This window comes from Penicillium waksmanii (genome assembly GCF_028829765.1).
Source record: "Penicillium waksmanii strain IBT 27052 chromosome Unknown utg000007l:1.0-4314555.0:1.0-4317578.0, whole genome shotgun sequence".
NCBI lineage: Eukaryota > Fungi > Ascomycota > Eurotiomycetes > Eurotiales > Aspergillaceae > Penicillium > Penicillium waksmanii.
In genome coordinates, this window is record NW_026643253.1 from 3,684,121 (window position 1) to 3,711,047 (window position 26,927).

At 48.0% G+C, this 26,927-nt stretch overlaps 10 protein-coding genes across 10 annotated transcripts; 6 read left to right on the forward strand and 4 right to left on the reverse strand.

Moving 5' to 3' along the window:
• Positions 1–845: 845 nt before the first annotated feature.
• On the forward strand, positions 846–1,974 carry N7481_008217 (aromatic ring-hydroxylating oxygenase subunit alpha; the record flags this gene model as incomplete). Its single annotated transcript, XM_057267436.1, has 2 exons — positions 846–1,583; positions 1,675–1,974. 2 exons carry the CDS (start codon positions 846–848, stop codon positions 1,972–1,974), a joined length of 1,038 nt encoding a protein of 345 aa, XP_057121637.1.
• A 590-nt stretch (positions 1,975–2,564) lies between these two features.
• Positions 2,565–5,149, forward strand: N7481_008218 (putative C6 transcription factor; the record flags this gene model as incomplete). Its single annotated transcript, XM_057267437.1, has 4 exons — positions 2,565–3,409; positions 3,471–3,730; positions 3,784–4,009; positions 4,069–5,149. The coding sequence occupies 4 exons, from the start codon at positions 2,565–2,567 to the stop codon at positions 5,147–5,149; spliced, it is 2,412 nt and encodes an 803-aa protein (XP_057121638.1).
• Positions 5,150–5,474: 325 nt separating this feature from the next.
• On the reverse strand, positions 5,475–6,830 carry N7481_008219 (fumarylacetoacetate hydrolase family protein; the record flags this gene model as incomplete). Its single annotated transcript, XM_057267438.1, has 3 exons — positions 5,475–6,022; positions 6,086–6,424; positions 6,485–6,830. 3 exons carry the CDS (start codon positions 6,828–6,830, stop codon positions 5,475–5,477), a joined length of 1,233 nt encoding a protein of 410 aa, XP_057121639.1.
• A 765-nt stretch (positions 6,831–7,595) lies between these two features.
• Positions 7,596–8,219, forward strand: xanA (isonitrile hydratase-like protein xanA; the record flags this gene model as incomplete). The annotated part of the gene is made up of 1 exon (XM_057267439.1): positions 7,596–8,219. The coding sequence occupies one exon, from the start codon at positions 7,596–7,598 to the stop codon at positions 8,217–8,219; it is 624 nt and encodes a 207-aa protein (XP_057121640.1).
• Positions 8,220–9,241: 1,022 nt separating this feature from the next.
• Positions 9,242–11,450, forward strand: xanB (isocyanide synthase xanB; the record flags this gene model as incomplete). The annotated part of the gene is made up of 2 exons (XM_057267440.1): positions 9,242–9,872; positions 9,928–11,450. The coding sequence occupies 2 exons, from the start codon at positions 9,242–9,244 to the stop codon at positions 11,448–11,450; spliced, it is 2,154 nt and encodes a 717-aa protein (XP_057121641.1).
• Positions 11,451–12,440: 990 nt separating this feature from the next.
• On the forward strand, positions 12,441–14,234 carry N7481_008222 (uncharacterized protein; the record flags this gene model as incomplete). The annotated part of the gene is made up of 5 exons (XM_057267441.1): positions 12,441–12,799; positions 12,869–12,982; positions 13,041–13,262; positions 13,326–13,603; positions 13,660–14,234. The coding sequence occupies 5 exons, from the start codon at positions 12,441–12,443 to the stop codon at positions 14,232–14,234; spliced, it is 1,548 nt and encodes a 515-aa protein (XP_057121642.1).
• A 253-nt stretch (positions 14,235–14,487) lies between these two features.
• On the reverse strand, positions 14,488–15,541 carry xanC (transcription factor xanC; the record flags this gene model as incomplete). The annotated part of the gene is made up of 3 exons (XM_057267442.1): positions 14,488–14,810; positions 14,875–15,375; positions 15,430–15,541. The coding sequence occupies 3 exons, from the start codon at positions 15,539–15,541 to the stop codon at positions 14,488–14,490; spliced, it is 936 nt and encodes a 311-aa protein (XP_057121643.1).
• A 2,989-nt stretch (positions 15,542–18,530) lies between these two features.
• On the forward strand, positions 18,531–19,210 carry N7481_008224 (DUF4149 domain-containing protein; the record flags this gene model as incomplete). The annotated part of the gene is made up of 3 exons (XM_057267443.1): positions 18,531–18,617; positions 18,693–18,963; positions 19,038–19,210. 3 exons carry the CDS (start codon positions 18,531–18,533, stop codon positions 19,208–19,210), a joined length of 531 nt encoding a protein of 176 aa, XP_057121644.1.
• A 214-nt stretch (positions 19,211–19,424) lies between these two features.
• N7481_008225 (MDR family MFS transporter) lies at positions 19,425–21,608 on the reverse strand (the record flags this gene model as incomplete). The annotated part of the gene is made up of 9 exons (XM_057267444.1): positions 19,425–19,463; positions 19,516–19,940; positions 20,001–20,202; positions 20,250–20,676; positions 20,733–20,763; positions 20,819–20,909; positions 20,970–21,108; positions 21,185–21,354; positions 21,420–21,608. The coding sequence occupies 9 exons, from the start codon at positions 21,606–21,608 to the stop codon at positions 19,425–19,427; spliced, it is 1,713 nt and encodes a 570-aa protein (XP_057121645.1).
• Positions 21,609–22,622: 1,014 nt separating this feature from the next.
• Positions 22,623–24,098, reverse strand: N7481_008226 (uncharacterized protein; the record flags this gene model as incomplete). The annotated part of the gene is made up of 1 exon (XM_057267445.1): positions 22,623–24,098. One exon carries the CDS (start codon positions 24,096–24,098, stop codon positions 22,623–22,625), a length of 1,476 nt encoding a protein of 491 aa, XP_057121646.1.
• Positions 24,099–26,927: the final 2,829 nt, after the last annotated feature.

Sequence of the window (26,927 nt, forward strand, 5' to 3'; positions counted from 1 at the left end):
CGAATAAAACACTGAGGATATGGCTCCAAGAAGTAATCCGAAGTACTCGGTCAAACAATTTCGATTCGAATTTTCGCGATTAAATACTTCTTTTGGGCTTTATATTACTACCGTATGTTGGAGTTGAAAGGCAAACAAGCTGGAAGACGAATAGAGACCAAGTGAATTGAGGGAAACAGCTTCCAGGTCTCTTGCAATCGTGGTTTTCCTATTGGCCATCTGGTATCGAGTAGTACCGTTTACGTGAACGGCGTGTTTACCAATTAAGGCATATCTATTCCGGAGGCTCCTTGCGGGGATGTTTTTATTTCGTATCCCGAAAACTATACTTCTGATTCGTTTTTTCTTTTTAGCCCGAACTCTCACTGTATAGGCATGCGACGAACTATTGATTAGAAGACCAAATAATCTTGATATATTTGTTTGTATCTTGCGTGAAAGCTTTGAAAGAGACCCGATAGTGGCACGGTTGATTATTCCCTTTCTATGAGACCAAGTTCGGTGTGGAATGGATATGATTGAAATGACGCATTCTGTGCCCCGTGCCGTTTTTAGCATGGCGGACGAGACCGAATTGCGCGATATCACCTGTGTACATCTGATTTACAGCCAATGCGACAAATTTCAGTTGGCTTGGATGTACCTAACCATAATTTCTCGTACCAGCTCGGGTTCATACTATGGTCCTGTGATCGGGGTCGGCTGTGTCGCCGCCTCTTGCTCTAATTTAAAGAAGTATCGACAAGATTTCCCTTTTTTTTCTCAAAAAGATAGCGTATCCAGGTTCACCCAGCCTAGATCTTTTTATGTTTCCGGCTCTTTTCGCTCCTTCTCTTTAAATCATAATGGCCTCCACTCTGAAAGGACTATTGGGACTCAATACCTCCAAGAACTCATATTCCATCGCCTCCAAAAAGTCCCCACGAAGAGCGCTCCCAGCCAACTGGTACACGTCGCAGGCTCTTTATGAACTTGAGAGGCGATCTATCTTTGCCAGAAAATGGCTGCTCACCACGCATTCCCTGCGCCTGCCTAAACCTGGCAACTGGCTACGCTACGAGACTGCAGGATGGTATTTTTTTCTCTTTCGAGACAATAACAATGCCATAAAAGCATTTCACGATGTCTCGGCTCACGGGCCCGAGGACCAGATTGACCAACCTGAAGACTTCATCGACCAGGGGTATGCAAATTCGAGCCCAATCCACATCCATATTGATTGTAATGGCTTTATATGGGTTAACCTGAATTCCAACGAGGAGCCTGAGATTACGTGGGAAAGAGACTTCAAAGATGTTGACCTCCAGCCTCGCTTCAGCGACTTTGACTGGAATGAATACGCATTTAACCATACATGGGAGATGGATGGCGCATATAACTGGAAGGTATTAGCCGATAACTATAATGAATGCTATCATTGCGCCATGGCCCATCCGGATGTGCAGTCCGTCGCGGATCTGAATTCGTATTCGGTCGACACCGTCGATGGAAGCATTATTCACCTTCCAGCGTCAACGCCAGAACAAATCAAAGCGGGCTTGAAGGTCTGTAGCACTTATTACTTTCCAAATGCCTCAATGACCGTGACGTGAGTGGAATCTATCAATTGCCAAGAACGACATCATAGAAAACCATCACTGACTCCCAGCTATGCCTCACTTCTTTTTCATGCAGCGATTCATTCCGACTTCACCAAAGACTTGTCAGATGCGCTATGAAGTCTTTCGGAATAAGCACTCTTCTGACACAGAATTCATTTTGGTCAGCGACATGTTCAAGCGAATTATGAACGAAGACAAGCATCTCTGCATCGAGGCACAGAAGAATCTGAGCTCGGGCATTTTTGTGAACGGGTTACTTCATCCAGAGATGGAAAAGGGACCGCTATACTTCCAGTCTGTGGTCCGAAATATTGTAAAAGAGCATCACAGACGTGAGAAGGAAGCTCGACACGAAATTTGGGCTGTTAAATGAAAAGGTGCCTGCATAATATTAGTTACATATCGGCGATGCCAGTTAGTTACTGGTTAGTAGTCGATCATAGAGCACTAATTAGCTCAGAAAGCGCATATGGTTGGGGCAGCTTGATAAGATGAAACGAGTCGGATGCAAGGAAAATTGGTAGCAAATTAATTGAACATTTCTAGTGAGTCTTTGAAATCCTATTGTATATAGTTGTATATTGTAGAGAAACTGTATAGATAATTAGTTATGCTGAATGTCGCTGACGTATTCCTTCCGCATTGGGCCGCCCCACATCACGTGCCCTTCATTACGATGAAGCTCCAGTTGGGAGTCTTTCGGCACCTCCAGCTCGTCTTCAATCTGATACAATTGTCTCTGTGCCACCATGACATCCCTCACGGAGTGATGGAATAGTCTAGCCCAAATCGCCCATTCTCTACGGATATAGTCGAACGCCTTTGAAACCATTCACTCGCCCGTGTCGCCTTTGAACCTCTGTGCGCTTCCGTCCGGTCGCATTGAAGCCCAGATAGCCGACACATGATAATCTCGATATAATCACCCTTTGATGCCGTCAGAATATATCAAGAACCCGGGAAATGACTTCGCCATACGTTCCGAACCCTTCCATTTCCCCCTCCGACATGGCTGCGGCACAGAATCGGTCCGTATCCGATTTGCCGCAGGATCAAGTAGATGCCATTATTCGCACCAAGCGCAAAGCGCGTGAACCAAAAGCCTGCTACCCGTGCCACGCGCGCAAAGTGAAATGCGACCGAAATCTACCTTGCGACGGGTGTATCAAACGCGACCATACGGAAATTTGCTCATACGAACGGCCTTCCAAGAAACGCTCGCAGGCTTTCCACGAGAGCCCGGTCGAAGGCGCGTCGGCAATTCCGTCTTCTGATCACACCGGACTATACAGTTACGAAGATGCTCCGTCCCACATCAATCACGAATCTTTACAGTATCGAGCGAATGGCGGCAACGTAGGTGGCCGAGTATCCATTGCTCGAGAAGAGTGGGATAATGTACGCAATCGACTGCGGGAGATGGAATCCACAATTTCTTCGTTACGAGTTGGGCTCGAACGTGCCGAAGATGGCCCTGCTACTGGCATTGATAGTGGGAGTGTGCAAAGTGTCGATGCGAGCTCCCGCTCTAAGGGCGCCTCCCCAGATCGCGAGGGCATCCATGCTGCAAACACACTGGGGAAAGGAACTGTCCATCTGGGCTCTCGGTCGGTGTTAGCCTATATTCTAAATAACAAATCAGGATCCGATCAGCTCCAAGCTCTTCTAGAGGGAGGAATCCTGCCCAAGCTTGGCCTGGATAATGAATCCGCAACGTATCCCTTTGTGGATTTGTGGTCTTCAGACATGTCGACTTTTGATATCAGTGCGGTCTGTAGCGCACTTCCAACCGATCAACAATGCAGAGAGTGAGTGAAAACCCACCAGGGACCAACATTTACTCGCTGAATCTAATTTACACCGGAGCAGATTCTTCTTCTACTACAAAGATATTGCGGGGGCCATATATCCCGTCCTTGAAGATATTGCCGAATTTGAAAGCAACCTCGAGCTCTTGCTGCAAAGTAGAATTGCATCTGGGGGTATTTATCGCGAAGACGCAAACGAGGCCCAAAGCCCATTTGGTGTTAGTATTGCCTATCTCGGGCTTTTATTTGCTGTTTTGGCTTCTGGCTGCCAATCGTCGGATCTCGGAAGCAAAGAACGAGAATTGACGTCGCAAGTCTACGGTAAGACGACTAGAATGACCACGCTAGACGGATGTTGACTAAAGTAAACCTAGTTTGTTGCTCTTACCAATGTCTGCGAATGACCAACTTCTTATCACAGCCAACGATCGAAGCCATTCAGACGTTGCTGGTCATTGGAAATGTTCTGTCCTATAATATGAACCCTGGAATTTCATATGTACTGCTGGGCATGACGCTTCGAATGGGGTTGGCACTAGGGTTACACGTCGAATCAAGCCGTTTTTCAGCAGATGAGCGATACCGCCGGCGGCATGTTTGGTATGATTTTGATCAATCGGCGCTGCATCTCCCTAGAAATACTAATCTTCTCCTCTCAGGTGGTCCATGGCTTGGCAAGATAGCCATTTCTCCTTGTCCTACGATCGCCCTTCTACCACAGCAGTCAGCCAGCCCGATATAGCGTACCGCGAAAGCTCAAAACCTGGAGATCTCTCCTACTTTGAAACTCTTTGTAGAGTCATATCGTTGGCTCTGGAAGTTGTGCGAATTCGCATGCTCAGTCCGCATGCTCAAATGAGCTTCGGCAGCATCCAAGCCTACAAGGAAAGAATTCAAACAATCATGGACGAAGCGAAGCCTTATTTGCGCGAAGCGCAGTGGTGTTCGACTGCTACAGAAAGTTTGGAGCGCGTTGTGTTGAAGCTACATTCTTCATACTTCTCGTCCGAATTGTGTCGACCGGCGCTCAAACCGACAAACGATAGTAGTGATGCAGGGGCGGCTAGTATCCGAGCGGACTGCGTATCGAATCTCATGACAACCGTGGAAGCTTATATCGAAATGCACAACATCAGCTCCCATGCTGCACGCTCGTGGATTGCCTTGCAACGCGCTATTAGCTCCGCGTTCCTGCTTGCTGTCATCGAAGAGGCGAAATCAGACCCAAATGTTTGGAATCTGCTTCGGAAACTCGAAGGAATCATCGCACAACGCGCGAGTAACGAGCGAGCCTATGGTACTAGCGATTCCAACCCTGCTCCTGGAAGTATGGCTTCTCCGGCTCAAGCTATGAATACATATGACCCAATTACCGGGGCCACAAACCCACCGGGGGTCGTTCCACCTCCGATGGATCCCACATCGCCCGCTGCCATCGGTGATAATCAGACGCAGTGGGCTAAGTCTCTTGCTAAAACCCATCGTGCCCTGCAAAAACTCTTGAGCGCATTTGGAAATCAGCAAACGCGCCCCGCAAATGGCCGCAGCCCCGCGTACCTGGCTCAGTCTAACACCAACCAGGCTGGCGCGTCGGTGGGCTCTTTTGTTCCTTCGGGCATGACACCCAGTGCTGGGTCACTTCCGCCTCCTACCCCAGAGAGCTCGGGCAGTGGCGAATGGACTATGCCAAATATACTGGATCGCGCATCGGAGTATATTCATCCGCCACTATGGAGTTAGCGGTGCCGTCACGATCGCCTGCTTCCGATTTCTCTAACTTTCAGTAATGAATTTTCTTCAGCGTGGGCCAGAGGCATTTCAATGGCGTTGGGTACTGCTTATCTTCACGAAACCAAGGCCATGGTGTTCCGGAATTATTTGGATTACTTAGATGTTCTCCTCGTTTTTGTTCATAGGCTATCATATACCGTCTCTCCTGATATCTATAACGGTCCTGTTTAATAAATTCTTATAAACTTGTCATGTGTCAGTGCCGGATCTAACCCGCTCTAGATATCTCATGTGTGGGTTCCCTGAAGCGCAAGAATTCTTATTCTCATCTGTTTCATACATCCACTGCCGCCACGAGCTGGCCAACACACTCGCCAAATCCAACACCGGAGTTCACACCACCGACCACGCCGGTCATTCGGACTATATCACCATCCAACAAGAGCTTTCTCTCCGAGCCATCAGTCAAGGTTATAGGCTCTTTCCCAGCCTTTGTGGTCTCCAGCAAACAGCCAAAACTGCCCTCGTTTGGACCACTCACTGTGCCTGTGCCCAAAATGTCACCCGTGCGAAGGTCTGCCCCGGTGCTAGCCAAATGTGCCGCCATTTGAGGTCCATTCCAGTGCAAGTCCGTATATTTTGATTCACTCACGGTCGTCACATGCTGCCCAGAAATAATTTCGACCTTGAAGTTTATTTCATAGCTTGACTTATTGACATCGTCTTCAAGATGGCTTGCTAATGCAACCTCAGGGTTTGGACCAGGGGTGGCAAAGGGCTCTAAAGCATCCAAGGTGATCACCCAGGGAGAGATGCTAGTTCCGAAGGACTTGCCATTCAAAGGTCCTAACGGCATCATTTCGCAACCCTGAATATCACGAGCTGAGACAACGTCTAGTTAGAAAACCATTTACCCGAGGATCAGGTGGCGAAATGAATACTTACCACTCCAGTCGTTCAGAAGGACCATTCCGAATATATGGTCATTTGCGTCACGCGCATCCAAACCCTGCAACTTGGGCACACCATTTCCGATAATCACGCCCACTTCTAGCTCATAGTCCATGGCCTCCGAGGGACCGTAAATAATGGGCTTTTTCTCCGACGGCGCCGAGCGATCAAAGAAGTGACCTTTCGGTCGAACTATTGGCGTCCCCGAGACACAGACGGTGCTAGCACGGCCGTTGTATCCGATTGGGAAACTGAAAAACCCCGGAGGGACCGATTCATCATTGATAATGATTCGGCCTGCATTGCGAACGTGGTGTACACTACATGAGAAATCTATCTTCTGTCAGATTGACTGTTGACGTATGCCCAGAGTAGACGACATCGGATGCATACCTGTGAACCCACCAACTGCAATGGGCAGATGTAAAGTGACAGCGCCAATATCCTCGGCGAGACCCATCGGTAGGGCCTTTTTCAATGTCTCTTGGAGCACCCTTCTCACCTCCCGTTGAATGGGTCTGGGAAGAGCCGCGTACTTATTCAGGGTCGGGCTGTCAAATATTCCTTCCAATAGGCCTGTGATGTTGGAGAAGACTCCCGATCGTTGTATGTCGACAAGAAAAATAACCTTGTTTCCCAATCGAGTCACGCATTGTGGATTCGGATGGCTCTCAGAAGATGCCACACCAAACGGGATGTTGGTGATCGAAAAATGATCGCTGTACTCTGGAGAAGACATTTTTTCTGAGGAGGCGCAGGGAATCTAGGAAATCAAGTTATTTTTCAGAGAAGCTATGCAGTAGTTTTATTGCTGCATCCCCCACCATCCGACATGGTGGATTTCCCCGCAGTCCACATCCCGAAGATGGACAATGTATGCCAGAAAGAGATGGATCGGTAAAATTGACGGCTAGATTGATTAAGCCAGCTTGAAGCTGTGGCAGCACCTCGAAAAACATTAACAGCCAGAGGTACGGGGTGGGTATCTGCGAAGGGATTGTGAAACACATTGGTAATGGCATCCACCGCAGGAAACTGCATAAAACCCTTGCAGCACGAGGTTATACTTCACCGCTGGAACGGAGATCCACATGGGTACAGTAGATGGCGAATGCAGAGTTTTCGGGTTTCATGAGACTCGATAAGCACATGAGGATGCTCCGGTGACACGACGTCGGCCCATTACTTGTTGGAGTCAGCAACGTGTCTGATACCCACCGTGGGAGGCCAATCTCATCTACCCTCAAGCCAACTCTTTCACTCAACAAAAGTATTGAAGAAAGTGCCTTCATTCTGTCCATCTGCAGCCTCTTGCATACCTGCATTTTCTTTTGCATTTCTCTTCTTCTGTGACCACGTCTGCCAGCGTCGTATTTCTCTCGAACCGAAAATAACACCCGCAAGTTTTAGCCGCCAAGAACATGGCGGCTTACGAACACAAGCAATATTACAAAGTAGGTGTCCTACTTTTCCAAGGGTGGATATCCTCGACTTTACAGGCCCGATGGAGGTTCTGTCCCATGTTTCGCATAACCGCAACCCCGACAAGCCGGATCGAATGTTCATCATCGAAACCATCGCGCAAACCTCTATCATCCACGCCGCGAGTGTCATGACCGTGAAAGCCGATAGGCTCTTGGAAAGGGCCATGGAAGAACTTGCAGAGTACGACATGCTCGTAGTTCCAGGAGGACCACCCGCCGTTGTTCAGCCACTGGTCGAGGGAAATACCCCGGAGGTCAATATAATCCGCAAATTCGCTACGCTTACCTCGTCGGAGTCCCAAAAGCCACGTATTTTGTTTTCCATTTGCACAGGTGCGTTGTTGCTCGGCGCGGCAGGTATTTTGTCTGGAATGACGGTCACAACTCATCACCGTGCGGTGGAGGTTCTACGGGAAGTATGTGCTCGTTTTGGTGACAAAAATGAGGGCCCCACAAATGTAGTGCACAAGCGCTATATGGATGGAGGTTATTTGAAAGGGGATTCGGTACAGCTAGTCACAGCTGGAGGAATTAGTTCTGGCCTTGACGCTACATTTTATGTCGTGCGTCAGCTGTCAAGCCCGGAAATGGCTGCCTTTGTGTCGCGGGTGATGGAGTATGATTGGGCTGAGCCAGGAAATTGATGCCCGGGTATATTCAAGTTCTTGTTGGATATCTATTTTAGTATGATTACACTACCGCATTCCTTTCTTGATCTTAGTTCTTGAATTGCAATCTTGCAATAAGTGTTTCTGCAACTACCCAAAGAAGTGCTCGCAATACCAACGGGGCTATTGAGAAATCTTTCCTTCCGGATTACTAGTATACCATATCCAAACATGGCTCTCAGAAAATAAGTAATGGAAATGGTATAAAGAGCTCCCATTCTTCATATGACCCAGAGTTACACTTGTATCGGGACCGATAGGTTGGGTGGGATCTCCCGTTTAGCTTTCCAGATACGAAGCGAGGTAGATCATCGAGCCGAGCGGGAGCCCAAGCTCTAGTTCATTCTTTTGAACCGAATTCAAACGGTTGTACGCGTCTGCAAATCTAGTCATCTGAACTTGGAAAGTGAAAGGTTTGTCTGCGGGGGCATTCTAGGAATATCCTTTTCCTTGCCATTGCCACAGGTCTTATTATGGACCATGCTGACAACCTCTAGACTGCACGTCTGCGCCTCATACATCCCCCTGATGCACTCATCAGCGACTCAATTGACGTTATTCCCTAACAGGGTTGTTTTCAACGGCTGGTTAGTTTCACCATCAGCGGTTTACCCGCTCTAGACCCTCACCGCAGGAGGATAGACGGAGATCCACCGGCTCCGAGTTGTACAGGACCCATGGATTGGTTCTTTCCGATCTGGTAAGTTCAGCTTCATCCCAGGTATCTGAGTCCGCAATGCTATCGAGACACAGTCATCCGGCTGAATGGGGCATGAGGTTGGAAAGTTCCTACTAGTTGGAACGGAGGAAGGGAGAAGGGTGTCGGGTATATAGCGAGATGAAGTTCTCACGGAAATCGAGTAGTTTCGGAATATTTTCTGAGTACTAGATACTTCAAGGAGAAAGCAGAAGGCTCTCCTTCCCAAACAAACTCGACTAGTCGTTATTGAAAGGAAACAAGACATCAGTGTGACCCACCACATTCAACTACGGTCACCATGATCGCCATCGCACCCAATACGGAAAATGTTCCAGACCTACTATATTCACAGAAACCCACCCAAAATGGAGTCAGTCATTCCGACCAGGCGGAACAAAACGAACAGTCTTCTATTCTCATAAATGTTGCAAAGTCGGAACCATTTTTAGCGACTGACAATTCCAATGCCATGGGCCCCGATCCGATGGCTGCCCTCGGTATTGCCGATCCGCCGGTTACCGCAAACGGCAGAGCCTCTCCAAAACACGACGAAAATGGCCTCCATGTTGAGAATACATGTTTTTCTGATTCTACCATTCATTCTACCGATCGCAAAATGGCCGTCGATATTCTAAAGATTATTGAAAGTTATGGGGTGGATTACGAAAAGACTGGTGGCTCGTGGAAGGGACTGGAGTCCTTCGTCCCCATTGTTATGGAACAAGTCAAGCAACGGGAACCGATCCGCATGATTCTGCCCGCCTTTCCTTTCAAGTCTCCAAATGTGCGAGACAAAGTTCTGGGGACGATGCCCGACTTTGGTGAAGAATTGGCACTGTCACATCTCAACGGGCTTTGCGACAACATCGGCAAAGTATACGAGCCTGGTGCTGACGTATACATCAGTTCTGACGGACTTGTCTATAACGGTAGGACCCAGCATAAATTCTCAGAATGTTCTTGTCTCTGACCAAACGCGTTTAGATATTCTTGGTGTGCCTGACGAAACTGTCTGGGACTATGGAGAGACCCTACGGCACATGGCCGTGGAAAAGGGCCTCCATCATGTGAAATTTATTCGCCTTTTCGAGCTTCTCGAGCATCCTTGGTTCAAATCAGAGACTCCCGAAGCTGCGAAGGCGTACTACTTGGCGCACGCAAGCTGCCTCCGTCGCGAACTTATGTTCGTCTTTGGCGATCCATTATTTGACCCTGACGAGGCCATCAAAACTGACAACGACACTTGTCTGACGTATCGCGGGTATATCAAATTTTTGACAAAAGATCTCGCGCACCAAGACTCTACAGTTCATCTTTCGAAGCGTGCTCGACAAGCCCAGGTTTCCCAGATTGCGCGCCAGATGATTGTTCGCGGTAAGATGTTCGCCGCTGCTATCAAAGCAAACCGGAAAGACTACGTTCGACTATCCATTCACGAATCTGCAGGAGAGCGAAAACTATCTGTCTCTTTGATTCCGCAACTCCGTGGGTCCCTTGGATATACACCTTGGCATGCATCAGTGGCAGTTGGCCTGGACGGCTCATATCGAACCGTCCATGCCGAGGATGTTCGTGACACACACGACCTTGTTTATAGAAACGGTCAACCATACTACTTTCGAGAAAAGTCTGACATATTCAATTGGGTCGAAGATGGCGTTTCTGTCAAATTTGAGCAGTTATACCCGAGCGGATTGATCATACGACCTGCCGACATTGACAACATTAATCCAACTCCATCTATCAGCGCCCTTCCCATGAGCAAAGTCCGCAAGCTATCCAACATCATGTCGCCGGTAATTCTCCGCGGCTTTGAAGGAACTCTTGAGGAAGAGCTATATGTGAAGGCGGCTTCGGAGCTAGGAACCATTCTCCCATGGAGCTTTGGTGTTATCCAGAAGGTGCGTGATGCCGGACGCGCAGACAAGATGGGTAACAACGTTACTTCGAATGAGGCTATGCCCATGCATTTCGATGGCATGTTCAAATTCGAGGAATTTGATGACCCTGTGACTGGAGAGAAAAAGAAAGTCCAGAGACCACCCGGCTATCAATTCTTCACTTGTCCCGCCACCGCACCGAAAGGAAGCGGGTACACACTCTTCGCGAGCTCGCGACTCTTCTTCAGATATCTACCACTTCCATGGACTTCTGAACGTCTTCAGAATATTACTTGGGCCATGGATAATGATGGTTTCTGGGACGCGAAATTGACCCATCTACCGTTGACGGTAACGCACCCAATTTCAGGCTTACCTTGTCTGCGCTGGCACCAGCCGTGGGATTCGACCAAGACCAAATTTTCCACATGTGATGTGACAATCGAGAATGATCATCCAAGCTTGGTAAATATTATTGATCGAGTCTTATATGATCCTCGGGTCTGCCTTTATTTTGAGTGGGAGAAGGGTGATCTATTGATCAGCGATAACACTGCCATGCTCCATACCCGAACTGGTTATAAGACAGATTGCGACCGTGAGCTATGGCGCATTCATTTTGATTAGACCATGAGGGCAGCCCGGATGTCTCATGTTCTTCAATATTAAGCTGGGTCTGTCTACTTGATCTACTGCTGATTCAAGTGTTGGTGCTCAGCCTTCAATTCCTTGTGTCAATGTGGTCAGATTGTGAAACGAAATAGGCAAAAAAAACATCAAGCGAATAGCATGTGAATTTAAAATCAGTTTTGTATGATCAGTGTCTATTGCAATTTGTCACCAGCTTCCTTCGGAGGATCATGGTTCTTCCTAAGCGTTTCAAAATTCCTGAGAAATAATGTCAAGTATACTAGGAATCCCCAGTGACGACCGCTAGTGGACTTTGTGGTCTATATTAATTTTGTTACCGAACACTAGACGTCGCTGGCTCGGCAGCGTCGCGGATGGTGCATTATTACTAGTAGCTATCAGGAAATTAGCTGTTATTCTCTGCTCCTTGAGCAGTCCATCTCTCCAAAAAGAAAATTTGAATATATCACGGTTCTCCACCTTGCATACTATTCTTATCCCTTTTCACCACTAGTACAAATTGCCGGTCTTGAATATGTACAAACTAGATTGCGGCGAAGAATGGTGGGCCAATGATACTTCTGCATGGCTGGGGCATGGCCCCGCCTCCGTGTCCGAGATATCCGAAATCTCCATCTGCACTCTCAAGCCTCCTGAACAAGCCATCTATCGGACAGGTGGAAGGCATACTAAATCAAATACGGCATTATGAGCCAACGTCAGCCAAGCGGTCGCGCTTCTTCCGCCCATGCGTGCCTAGCCTGTCGGCAATCCAAGGTCCGCTGCATCTATGATCCCACCGATTCGCCCAAATGTCAACGGCATGTTTTGCGTCCGATTCTAGTCGCAATGGTTCACGTATTACAAGCGCCGCTGACATTTATAAATCAGATGTATTCGATTGAGTAAACAGTGTGTTCCGCAGGAGCCTCGCAGGCGCAGAAGCCCTCTGCCTCGAACGTTCGTTAGCTCTGTCAAAATTCAGTGATGCAGATTTTGATTTCTAACAATATTACTAGTCGCTTCGATAAGCTAGAGAAACAGATTGACTCTTTGATGAATAACATTCATTCTCAGCGACAGAATGAAGACCCGTTGCCTGTCTCAACTCCACCACATGACATCCCTAGATCCACCTTAACAACCAACGAGAAGCTCGAAGGTGCTCAATCAGTCAATTACAAGAAAGCAGATAACTCAATTCCACCCGTGTCTCTTCCAGTGGAATCTATCCTGTCCGGTCACGATGTTTGGCCAGAGAACGAGACAGCGGAAGCACTGTGCTTTATTTTTCGAAGCGAATTGAGCATTTTCTTCCCATTTGTTACGCCTCCCAACGAACCGGCGTCAGTGCTTCGACACAATCATCCCTGCCTTTTCAAGGCTATGATAGTGGCAGCTTCCTATCAAAATAGAGCTCTTCAGATTCGACGAGGCGCGGCTTTGACCGATGAGTTCGCTAAGCGATTGTTGATTGATGGAGAGAAAACTCGTGATATCCTGCAGGCCTTGCTGATCTCCATTGCCTGGTAAAAGACCTTGGCATATAAGAATAACATAACTCATGAAGCTGATCCGTCTCTATAGGTATCATGGGCATCTTAAGGCAAACCCTCAAATGACGAACCTTCTCCATCTTGCTCTTGCAGTTCTTGCAGACCTCGGGTTTGATAAACCAGCTCATCTAAATGACCGTCGCACAGTAATATTTGACGCATCAAGATCAAGCTATGGATTTGCAGAAGAAACCAATCGCATGGATAATGAAGACCGCAGGACTCTATTGGGTTGCTTCTATGTAACCTCTGTGTTCGTTTTTTCGAGACCAACGCCATTTAGTGGGCAATTGCTAATTGATTGATCCTGACTTAGGGCATCTGCTGTATTTCGACGTGTTGATGCAATACCGTACAGCCGGCATTTAAACCAGGCATTGCAAATCCTGGTCGAAACGGGAAAGCATCCAGCAGATGAGTTACTGGTTCTGCATGTTCGTTTACAAAGCCTGGTCGAACAAATTGCCCAGGTAGCACCGTTCGATGATCCACAAGGACCTCACAGCTCTTGGGCTCCGATCACAATGCATATTCGCTATCTAGAACAGCAACTAACAAATCTCACGCAATCAGCAACCAAGTTCAACGGAAATTGTAAGACTATCCCTTAATTTAGATTATTACCTATGCAGCTACTGACACTTGCTTAGGCCAATGGCTTATCCATGTTCATGCAGCGCGAATCTTTCTCTATGAGGCCGGACTTTACGACCCTCTATGGCAGAATGCAAATACTGGCGCCCGGCAGCAGCGGTTAGATACAATGTGGAAATGCCTTGCAGCGACAAAGTCATTATTCGAAGTATATCTCTCCATGCCAGATCATATGATCTTCACTGCGTCATACGCCCTTTGGGGTCTTTTGGCGTATGGTCTGCTCATCGCATCTCGTCTATGTTTATCCAAAGTTGAAGGCTGGGATGTAGACTTGGTTCGAACAGAACTTGACTTTTCACAAATACTTGAGTTGGTCACACAGAAGACAGATCAAGGCAATGCGTTCGCACGCGCTCATTGGCTAGGAGACGGTGGCTCAGATGAGCAGGTTGACCGGATCAAAATGAAGACAAGGAGAGTTCAGACTTGGTTCAATCAATACTTCCCCCGAATATTTGCACAACATGACCCTGCTCTTGCCATGGGGCCCGACCCTAGTTTCCTTCTAGGAATCGATGATATGTTCTGGGAGGAACTCATTACAGGTTTCCAACCAGCTGGTTTATAGCCTTTCGCTAGCTTCTATGGTGACACATCTTGGAACTAAGCAGAGTATGTACAAAATTAAAAGATCTTGAAGGTGTTCGGCATATTTCTGTCAATCATTTAGCTTCCCCAGTAGTTGTCCAATAAGCCTTTTCTCGATATATTTCTAGGTTATACCGTCCTTACGGTCTCTATAATTATCCGAACACGAAGTCACGGATACTTTCGGCATAATTTCACTTCTTACAAGAGAACTATTCTCTTGTCAATCTCTATCACCTGATTCCTGGAAAGCTTCCCCCAGATGGCGTTGAGATTTTATGCGAAGGGCAACCCGATGAAAAGGATCCAGGGGCAGTCCATCGGGAGAGGGCTTGCACATTATTTGGAGCTAAATGAGCGGACTGGGATTGACACTGGCATGCCGGGCTTTGAATTCCTGCCTGCGGAGACGGAATTCCATCTAACACATTGCTTCCCAGAAGGGAGGGAGGTGGAGATGGATAGGTTGATGCGGGCTCTGGCGGTACGAGGACAATTATTTTTGTCTGGGGAGATATAATTCTCATAGCTTGCAGAATCTGTGGAAAGGAGGTCTCTTTAAGAAAGACTATATGTCAGCATCGCATCAAGAGCATATATCTTCGAGATTGGCGACTCACCTGTCGCAACATAGTAGAGTGACTGGCTCGCTTGGATTCCATTGTTTAGATTTGTATGTATTAGACTTGGATCTGAAAATGCATCGTACATCAGATTTCCTTCATGACAAATCCCCTTTGGTACTTGTATGCCGGTAGATATACAGCCTTCCGACGACGTGTAGCACATGGTGTCATTCATAAAGCTTCCACCATCGACCGTCAAGGGTATATCTCCAGTTATCCACCCGGAGGATTGCGCAAAGTTGAAATCACCAGGCCATATAGATGTTTGCGTGATGTTGAATGAAGGAGTAAAAGGCGTTGGCGGTTCCGTGGCCATAGGTGATGTGTCGCGGGAGTTGACTTGGAGGTCATTCTGAGGGCGGGATACGTGACGGGGTGATAGAAGCGGAGAAGGAGAATAGGGCTGATCCCAGCCATTTAAAGCAGCTGCAGCTCGAAGCTCGTTTGCGATCACGCGCTCTTGGAGTTTGGCGATTCGATCTCTGATTTTTCGACCTAGTTGATATCAGCTCCACTGTGCCGCAGTATCATTCGCACTGGATTTCTAACGGTGATTTCTTTGCGATAGTCTATTTTGCAGCCGTCGTCTCTCTAAAGGATCCTGCTTTTGGCTAGGTGTCTCATCATTGCTTGTGGACTTGGATGAAATTTCGGCTCTCATTTTGGAATTATTGTGCATGGGTCGTTAAGATAGAGCTCTTTATTGCTCGAGGGATGAGATGAAGTTCCCAACTTGCTATCTTCAGGTGCTATAACATGCAGAGGGAGATCGGCACTGGCCACCCGGGGTCATAATACCAGTCTTTATACGGGCCAGGCTTCCATGCACACCCACGAGGGAAACACTGACGAAAGAAGATTGCCGACTGGAGTCAATCTCACCGTGACACGCATCTGTACGACAGCACGAAGAGAGCCAGAAGTCTTCTCGCAACACAATTGGCAAGGACTTGAGATCAAGGCTTTCAGCCGCGTGATACTTCGGGTCCATGCCACTTCGTGCATCTCAGCTGGCTCACCCTGGGTGGAGAGGTTTCCTGTGTCGCTCGTCATACACTCTCATTTGATGCGTTATGACGCCAAGTTTGTTCCATCAGTGCATCCACATCTTAGGTCTGGTTCTGGGATTATCCAGTCACTGGATACGGTGTGTGCCCTGGATGGGTTCGGCTACCAGCGGTTTGAGATGTGGCGTAGCACATGAGGTTGGAATCATGAGGATAGCGTGGGAAGCCCATATTCTAGATGATCTTTCCAGATACACTTAGTGCTGTTATAGTCTTGCTACTTTGGTAACTAAGGGCTATTCCCAGCATTCCCAGCCAAATCCTTATAGCAATGGTGTTCACAATAAGCCGGGCGAGCGTCATCATGCTACATTGGGCACCGCCGAACATGAATCGAAAGTTGATATTGGACTTTGTGCAAACTATACGTAGACTTTTGTCCAAGTTGAATAATCCAACCTGAAAGAAATGGATTGGTTCTAATTTGATGGTTTCAATATGCCGCACATCCAAGTTCCTGGCAAGGCCAGAATAATGGCCGTCCCAGCAGCTGTACTTTGCTTTATAATCAATCAACCCATCGATCAATCTAAGATGACAGATGCTCCTTCCTAAAAGAGTTATAGCATAATCCGCAATGTATATTACCATAGCACAGATTTGGGAGACTTGGATATTTAATTGGGGCCAAGCAAAGTTGTGGCTAAGAGCGAAGACTTCGATTGATGCCACCACGAAGTGGGATAAATGGCCATCGACTAAGGTTTTACAACTACTCAAGGTCACCCTGTCTCAGGATTATTTGAGTGGTAGCCAATACTCTGGTAGCGCGGGTCTATGTTGACCGTGTCCTGGCGTCTCTTCGGCGTATGTAAACCAGGGAAGCCCAGACCGCCAGAACCTTGTGATGCCATGTGGATGGCCCTCAGAGCGTCCTCATTTGTCCCGATGTCATGCATGTGAGATCCCAATGTGACAAAAGATGGCGGAGCATCCGGTTTCACTCAACTGTGGACTAGAAGGGAGAGACAAATACCTTGTGCGACAATGCCTCCGGCTACTGGTGGGGGGTATTCTGGGGTTACGACAGCTGCAAGTTCTATTTTTCTGTTTGAGTCGCTGGCTACATGGTATTTGGATAGCAATTGATACCTCCAGTGGAATCAGGACTGTGGGTTGACGTGTTGCAACCAACACTGCATGGCATGGTTACAGACCCTGCTGTCATCGTGACTTTTCCTTGATACTATCAGCTTATTGGCTTTTGAGAGACTTCCATCCCGTATACAGAATACTAATATCGACACCAACTACCAAAATTCTCGCTTTAATATATCCATGGTTTCGCCATCGCGCATGATTCCAAAGCACAAGCCCCAGGATCACCTGAAATGTGTAACCTCGCCCAACTATCCTTCATCCCCCGACCATCTAACTGTACTTATCCTTCTTTTCTTTGATTCAAAATCTCATTTGTTCCTTGGCAGCAAGAGTGGCCTCCTCCTTATCAGCCACAAAACATGGAAAAGTTGCACAATGTAGTACCCATTTTGCAGCCACGATAGCGATGATTTGCCAAACATAGATTATAATACTATACGGCTCACCGGAGCAAACCTATCTACAATAAACTGCCCTCTTGTGAGAGGTATTTGCCACAGTCGAAAAGCACGGCCAGTTTTGCAAGTCGAGCCTTACAGTACCATGCTAGAGACTACAAGCCCTAGCTCTTAGGGAAGTTGGTTTAATTAATTTACCGCAATTAGTTGAGAGCAATAAGTCCATCGTACTCCATAGACTCGGCCGAACAATTTCGGATCCCGTGAACCAATTATTGCTGGCGATACTGATGATGAATCTTCATTTAATTCCTGTTACCAATTCCCCAATTCGATCACTGATGACTGACATTGAGTCATGGGATCTTGACCATAGAGAGAAATCATGAGATACTATTTACCTGAGCCCTTGATGGCACATATGTCTCGACTTGCCGCCGAGTGGTTCATGTTTCCTCGGGAGGCTTTGGAGTACACTGGCATCATGATGCCTTGGGCCCGTGTCGTAGTAAGTATTAGGTAGTAGCAGAGCTCGAATCTCATCGGATATTTCTCTCTCCGAGCCTTGGAAGTTACTAGTATCTGGTTCTGATGGAAGCGAAAATGATACTATATCTCACCAGTCAGAAGGCCGCAACTAGCGGTGCGCATGGCATCCAATTAGGGCATGTCACTCCGTCACTCCGTCACTCCGCCACATCCCGCACACCCGCCAACGTCACCCAATCACAACCAACACAAACTGTATTTCCAAAGCAAAAGGCAGCTAGTATGCTTATTAGAATTCAAGTTCGAATTCGAAATACCCGTCGGCGAGTGAAATGTGCAACGGCCTGTCAGCCGCCAGGCAGCCATTTTCGTCCACCTGGATTGGTTCCAGGGTTCTTCCTCGTCCGTACAACCTGACTTCACTCTCGCTTTCACTTTCACTTTCACTTTCTCTTTCACTTTCACTTTCACTTCCTCTCTGCATCCCAACCACCCTCACGCTTCTCCCAACTTGAACACTACCACCCCTTCGCTGTGTCCAATCAACATTTGAAAGCTCCCTCTACCCCATCCTCTACCCCATCCTCTCCTCGTCATGGTACGCCTACTGCAGACAATAGGGCACCTCCTCCCTTACCACCTCTTCGCATACGGCACTTTACTAGGCACGCAGCTCTACCAGGTAATTACTCTACCTTTCCAACCACACACCAAGGGCCTAGACTAACCCGTTCACTCTACTCGCGCAACGAAACAGACCTTCGTCAATACAAAGCTATGCTTCAAATACCTCCCCATGCGGGAGTTTCTCACGCTACAGAAACGCGTTTTTCCCGTATACTTCGCTTCGCAAGTTGGATTGGTGGTTCTCACCGCCGCAACGCACCCGCCTTATAGTATTATCTCGCTGATGAACGATCTTTGGAGCGCGGGGCCATTACTTGTTGTTTTGGGGACGGGGGGTTTGAATTGGGTGGTTTATGGGCCTCGGACTACGACGGCGTCGCTGGTGAGGAAGGCTGTTCATGGTGAGGATTCCTCAGGCAGTCTACCGTGGTGAGAGCTGCGTTTACAACGGATTCTTGGGCTGACGAGATTTCAGATACTAAGGAGAAGCAGCAGGGCGATCAATCTGATGATGAGGGTAAGTTTCACCGGGCAAATAAGGCATTCACATTCAACCATGCGATGTCCATTCATCTCAATGCGATTTCGCTGGTCGCAACCATTTGGTATGGTTTTACGCTCTCGTCCTATCTTCTCGAGGGACTTTAGCTCCCTACGCTGCGAATACAATAGATGGAAAAGTAGTATGGAGCACTGTTATCAGGCTCCCTGTTGGATACAATACATTGTAACTAAGAGTGTGGTTAACGTGTATGTCATTGCTCCTCCATAAATATTGCAGGATCTCGCTCCTGAATTAGACATCTAAAGCTATCAGAGTATCGGGAAACCATCTCTTCTGTAGGGTCTAGTCCTCATATGATTAGCCCATACTGGCAGCTTGGATAAAGATGCGTTCTCTCTATTATATTAAGTTTAGAGTCAATTCCAATTGATGGCTGAGAGAAATATACCTTCATGAAAAGAGATCCCACAGCAGCCAGGCACCCCGCAACCACAACAAGATAATAGGTGTGAGACATTGATTTGACGATTAAATGCAGTGCTTCTTTGCGAACTGTCTCCGGTAGCTGTTTCAGCAGACCACTGCTTGGGCCGAGGATTGCTCCGCGAAGTGTCTCTCGAGGATACTGGGGTATCAGAGTCTGCAGGCCGTCAAGGGCCTGGTTCTCAAAAACGGCACCGGAAATGGCCAAAGCGAGAGTGATTCCGAGGTTCTGTGCCAGAGCAATAAAGGAGGCTGCATCGGATGTGCGCGACGAGGCTACTTTAGCCTGGGCCACTGAGAACCCCGTCTGTATATACATTCCAGCGCCGATACCTATCAATGCCGAATATCCATAGATATGTGTCGTAGAAGTGTTCTCGTTGACAGTCGCTGTGATTCAACCATAGATTAGCTTTCGCATTTTTAAGAGGGAGCCCTATGTAAACATACTCATCAAGCCACCTCCAAGCGCAGTCAGAACCCCTCCCACTAAATACCATGGCATAAAGTAACCCAGTTTTGTCATAGCAGCACCATTAGCCAAGCCACAAAATACCATAGGAAATATAAACGGGAGCAGTCCAACTGCTGCCCCTAAAGGTGAATCTCCTCGGACAAACTGGAAGTGCAGTGGTATGTAGTATGTCGGCACCTGAGAGGGTTGTCAGCGAAGTCTGCTAGGATATCGATGTCACTTACAAACACGCATGTAGCAGCACAGCACATAAGACAAAACAGAAGCCACATCAAAGGCATCGTCAGAAAGTCCACTGGAAACACTCTTTCGGTCTCCATAGTACCGACACTGAAGGCCTGCTGTAAAATGAAGAGTAGTAGGACCACGCTTCCTACCACCCATAGCGCGATTTCTCGACCAGAATCCCACGCAAAAATATTCCCTCCGAAATTGATGGCCATGATCAGGGCTGTAAAAGCTCCGACATTCAAGACCATTCCCAGATAATCGATCTGTAAGAGCTTATGTCGGAAGCTCGTGACTTTCTGGGGGTCACCACGAGGTAGACAGAAAATATAGATTGGAGAAAAGGCTGCTCCAATGCAGAGGTTGATATAGAACGACCAACGCCAAGTCGCATGTCGATTCTGGGCAAATGCGCCACCGACCCTGCCATCAACGCAATTAGGCAAAATGTCCGCAGAACGCCGATGCAAAATACTCACACAGGCCCCAAAACGGTCCCAAGGCCCCATGCTGCTCGATTTCTCAGCTTATTTTATCTCTTTGGTTAAATTCAATTGGCACTTACTAATTCCTGTGAGAGCCATATACTGCGGTCTCTGGCGGACTGATGAAGTGATCGAGAGCAATGTCAAGCAGCCCAAATACATCCCAGCACCCTGCAGATGCATTTATTAGTATCGGGAGAGAGGTGAAGAGCGTTGAATATTGGCACCAACCCCGAGACCAGCGACAGCACGACCAACAATCATCGCATTCATTGATGGAGCTGCACCACAGACTGCACTTCCCACCTCAAACATCACAACGGAGAACAGGTATAGGAATTTGGCGCTGAAGATGCCGAATAGTTTACCCCTGTGGATATCGATAGTGGTTAGTAGCAAATACTACTGGGGTGAGTGCAGTAGCTAGAGAAAAAGATCGAACTTACCAGGCGATGATGGTGGCCGAGCCTGATAGAACGAAAGCTACCCCGAGCCAACTCATTTTGCCCACCTCCCCAAACCGTTCAACGATTGGATACTGCACATCTGCAACTATGGTATTGTCAAGTGAGAAGAGAAAGGTGGAGGAAAGGATGGTCAGGACGATCAATGCCCACTATATCAGATAGTTAGCCAAGGATATCAATTCGGAATGAAAGCAGACCCAGAGCCCAGGCTTACAAGTGGTTTCGATACACGAGACTGTACATTTTCCTCGATATAGTCGACATCCTGTACGTCTGCTCGGACGTCCGGAGATTCGATTTGGACCTGTTTAATGGGATACGTGTGTCTGGGGATATCTCGACCAGGTCCGGAGAGTGCTCCTGGTCTGGTAATTTGATTTGGCTCCTTGAGCTCCGTTTCCATATTGGGCGAAGACAGAGTGAGAGGGACGAAGAGAGATAGCAGATATAGCGAATGTGAGTGAGTGATGGGATGGAAACAGCGCAAGTCGATAGGAAAAGTTACAAACTTAAGGGAGAGGCAGGAGCATCTAGTAGTAAAAACGATTAGGTACCAGGATTCGAAGTTCCTAGGGTACCAGGTACCAGCCTCGATCGCATCATCACGGCTCATAAACTGCTCATACTGGAGTATTTGTGAGGTAGTGGGAGACAGTCGTGGTAGTACCTCCCGAAGTGTAGTACAGGGTCCCGTGGTTCCGTCTATCGTGTGGTGTGATGACTAGATTCTGTCGAGGTTACGCTGGAAGGAGAGCTAAAGTACAGTATCATACTTTGCTTGCACGATGACATGGCGTGAAATTTGGAAGATACTAGTATTGGCTAATGCAGGAACCATAGTTACTATCAACTGGAACCCCCGGGCCACGTCTTTCGCTGTATATACCAGTAAAACTTGAAGCGTATCTCAATATCGGAACCTTCCCGAGAGGCACGTATGCTGCAAAAGCTACTAGTACTACTACCTAGTACTACTAACTACTATTCCACGCTTAGTTCACTGTTTATAGGCCAAGGTGACGACCCCTAACCCACTGGCAGGACCAAGGAATAGCCTGTTTAGAGTCTACTCTCGCGCGCGATCTAATCTACTCTGAAAGATCTTGGTATGAGCAATGGACCTCGTCACTGTATTTGTAGGTATCTCTGTGCAATATATAAAAAAGGGTCGCTGTGGTATCACAAAGTGCGCGCTTGAACGCCGCGCCCGGGAGCAAATCCGGTCTCCGGGCCCCTTCCAACGAATCCCGCGATTCCATAGTCGCTGGGAGTGTGGTATGGTGTAGTGATGCTGGTTGTGGTGGTGGTGAAGGTGAAGGTGAGGGCGAGGTGATGTGTAGATTATCATTAATGCAAGGGTTGTAGTTATGTCGTGGCTTCTATATTTTCAATTCGAAAGAGCAGGGCGCTTCAGCAATTATGAGAAATAGGCTGAAAAGGTTTCGGCTCGGAACTCGAGCTGCTGCGGACTTTCCAGGAGCAAAAAGGACTCGTATCGTAAGCCACGCTCTCTGCCGTGGCGGGTCGACCAAGGGTTAACAGTGCTATTCCAGACACTGCTATATCCATCGAACAATTGTCGCCAGTAGCACGCTTCGGCGGCTGGGGTCAGGTATCGCTCGCGGAATGTTTTGACGCTGTTCCGGGCGATGCGTGCGGCGGCGGAGGTGTTTTCCACGAGCGGCTCGATCTTCTCGGCCAAATCGCTGAAGTCACGCTCGACCTCGACATAATTTTGTTGGGGGCCTTCGGAGACCAGGAGGTAATGGTGGTGCTGGATGTATTGGAGTTTATGTGCCACAATCACGGAATTGCAGGCCTGTCGGTATTTCAGGGATGCGGAATACGAACGTCCTACAGATTCAGTCAGCGCCCCTCCTTCAACCATAGACCTCAACTTTGGGGCATGTGCCCATCTGGGGGGGAAAGGCTTACCTTCGACGTGGGCAATAAACATATAACGACAGTGGTCCTCCATTTTGAGCACGTTGGCCCCCGTGGACCATTGGACCTGCTTCACATCACCCCATGGCTTATCCCGGGCGGCCTCGATCAGCGCCCGGCGCAATTTCGGAGAAAAGCTGGGCTTTCCACGCCAGACAAGTTGGGGTTTCTTCTCATTCCAGGGGACATCAAGTCGCTGGATACGATCGACGACTTGGTCGTAAGGCCCGATGTAATTGGTAGGGTTATCCCAGGCCCAGAAGCTGAAATCAGGCATCAGCCAGACCCCTTCTTCGGTCGGAGTGCGAGCAAAGACCCAAACCGGGCGTTCGGAGTTGGTCACATCCTCGACTTTATCCTCCACGGAAAAGACGAATTCGATGTCACGCTGGTCGGCCCGATCCCGGTCAGCGACCAGCGCGCGGTGAATCGAACTCAACACTCCAAGTATCTTTTTTCGGTGATCATCACCCATGGATCGCGCGGCGACGACATGGAGGTTGCCCTGAGAGATGAAGGCGCGAGCCATGCCGGATCGGAGTTGAATGGCGTCGAGGTCCTCGGTGACGAGACCCCCCCCCTGAGAACGCCAATGTCGCTTCCCGCGCGCAACATCCTCGAAGAGTCCTGGGAATGCGACCTTGCATTGTGTCTTTTCTAAGGCGTCGTTGCGGGCATCACGAGGGTATTCGAAATTCCAAGTTGAGGTGGTGGGTAATTGTAGGGCGGGTTCAGGGCAGGATAAACAGGTTGAGCATTGGAAGGTTGTCGAGGTTTGACAGGCACAATGGCCCGCGGGGATGAGTTGGGTGAGGAGAGGGTGAATGTAATCGCGGTCAGAGTTGACACCATACCAGATGGCGACAATGATGCTGTAGAAGAGGCACGCGATGATGCACAGCAGCGATAGACCGCGTCGCGGTCGCATCATAGAATATGCCGCGGTCATCGGTCCAGAGATCACGACCGCATACTCCAGACAATAAAATATGGAGAGATTAAAGAAAAAATGGAGAGATTGGGGGGAGGGGGGGAAAAGGGTGGAGAGGAGGGGGATGTAGAGGGGAAGAAAGGAAGAAGGCGAGTTTAGGGGGGGGAGCCTGAAACGAAGCCGAATTTGGGAGGATTGACAAGCTCCCGAGGGATCGGCTGGATTGGGCGCGGTCGATTGGCGAAAGAGCCTCAGCGTGGGTCGCTGCGTCATGGGGCGGTACGGTACAAGAGGCACCAGGTACGGTATATTTGAGTATGCCGGTAGGTATACTGTAGACTATATAGTAGATAGTATCAGCATGAATACTTAGATAGTTTATGTCTATACTCTATGTCTATAGTCTATAGATACTAGTAGTTGTGGCTATATACTGTAGGATACGACACTGTATACGATACACTATGTACACTACTACGTACTGTACCAAGTCTGCCTTGCCCAGCCCCAGCTTTTGGCCCCCAAAAGTCAGCCTAACACGAGCTCGTGAAATACTGGTTGTACGACGCAGTATACTCCGTACTCCGTTACTATTCCATGTTTTCCATGTTTTCTCCATGCCAGTGCCCTGCCCTCTTGGCAACGCCCAGCAACCACAACGCCTACGCCCACAACCCTCACCCAATGAATTCCCCGTGTCCGCTTCCCCTTCCCATTTCGAGGGAGAAGCATATGCACTGACTCCGCATATCTCTGCATAGCCCTGCACATTCTGATCCACTCGCTTATTTGGCCCCTGCTACTATAATTATATTATAATAATTATACCCTTCACAGAGTACTAGTACCTACTTCACACCGTAAATTGCCATTGCCATTGCCCTGCATATACGCTACCCTGCCCGGATAGCCGACGCCCCAGCCAATGTTGATTCCACCTTCTCCACAGCCCTATACTACCCCGGACTATTGTGGCTTCAAATACGGACTAAGAAATATCCCTCGTGATCAAGTGTGTCCCCTGCAGAAAACCGATGACTTGAAGTCTTCAGGGAGGGACGAATGGCGGCGAGTTGTTAGGCGAATTGGCCGGGCGGTTTCGAGCCTCAACAAGATCGACACTCGTTCCGGTCGAAAGGGTAAGATGCCCAAGTGGTCCAATCAAAACGATTTACTCATGACTAGCGGGCTTTTGTTATCCAATTCTGCGGGCCTTGAACTAGGGCATCGCGATTTCAAAAAACACTAGCTTTAGTAGATTCATAATATAAGATGTCGAACAATGTGATTGTTTCAAGTTACTTTGCCAACGCAGGGCTACCAGATGAAGCTAAGACCCCCTTTATATCTGAAATCTCTAATACATAACTGGAAGTTCAAGTTGTCAGGAGTATCTTATACTCCATTGTTAGTGCATCCAGTGAGCATTGCACTACCTTACAATGGGCATCGGTCCACGAGTCTCGTACTCTTCCTCCCCCCCCCCCCCCCAATCGAATCCACCAGGATCCACAGGCCAACGTGTGAATACTGTACTTTCTACGGAGTACGAGTAGTACTCCGTACATTGTGGAGAGTAGAGTACAGAGTAAGGAGTTACCGCTACTATACTCCGTAACTAGCGCAGGAGTTTGAGGTCTTGAAAAAGGTTATCAAGACCTTTGAGAACTTTAATCTTGAGCTTCCAGACCATGTGCCTACGATAAATGATGAGACCATTGACCCCTGGATCACACCTGGACAGTGCGCCGAGCATATTCAATCAATCATCAAACTCAATCGTGTCACATCGCCCATAAACATAAAGCGAATTTGACTGGTCTGCTATACAAGTATTCGACAAATACTCTTGACACTGTCGTGGACGAGGTGTTGTGCTAGTATTTTCCAGGCAGCTATATGGCTAAAGAATGTTGAAATGGGAAAGCCAATGAATGGGTGAGGAACGCGACAAAAAAAAAACTAAAATTACAGGTGCCAACAGGAACACTTCGACCAACAAAAGTATTGCCCATATATTGTAACACATACTAATAATTATTAACACCCCTACTACGAGGGATATGTACGCCCAGCAGCATACGTGACATTTTATTTTCGCTCCGTAGATCTCTATGCGGTCGAATGGAAACATGGATATCAAGAACCCGTCATTGCCGTACCTAGGTATGCGCTGCCTATACTAAAAGAGCCCTGGAGTATATCAGTCCTCGTCTTAGCGTCGGTGTTCCAATAAGCTAGAGCGAAAGAGAAGCATTTTCTCAATGTGTACTCTGCATACTAACGCAAGGCTACAAAGTTCCCAATCTCGGTACAAGGCTTGTTTGCCACGGAAACGGCCCACATTGAACTCTAATGGTCGTTGTCAGGGTTGGATATTGGAGAAATTACAGTGGCGCCGCAAAGTTTCCAAAGAGTACATAACTCAAATAAGATAGAAAAGATGGTAGCTACTAGTCTGCCATTAGAAGGCGGTAAATCATGATGGCCAATATGCGGTTGGAAACTTTTGCGGCGCCACTGTAAGCGTAGAATCGACGGCTGCTGGATTCGATGCTGAATGGCGAACCCAAATAATGAATGCCTTGATCTATCTTACTTTGGGAGTTTTGCATAAACACAATAGGTAGACTCAAGGCCAGACATCTTATTCTAGCTGTAAACTTGAATGCCGTTGTTTGTTGTAGTAAATTGTGCTGCACTGGTATCAACATGCAGATGCCTCCCGAGTTTCAACACCCGGAAAAAAAAATAACCATTGCCCAATTTTCCCTCTCGACGCCGGCTGCAAAATGCTTCAATAAAAAAACCCCCCCCAACCAGATCGCTCTATCCCAGGTAGTTTTC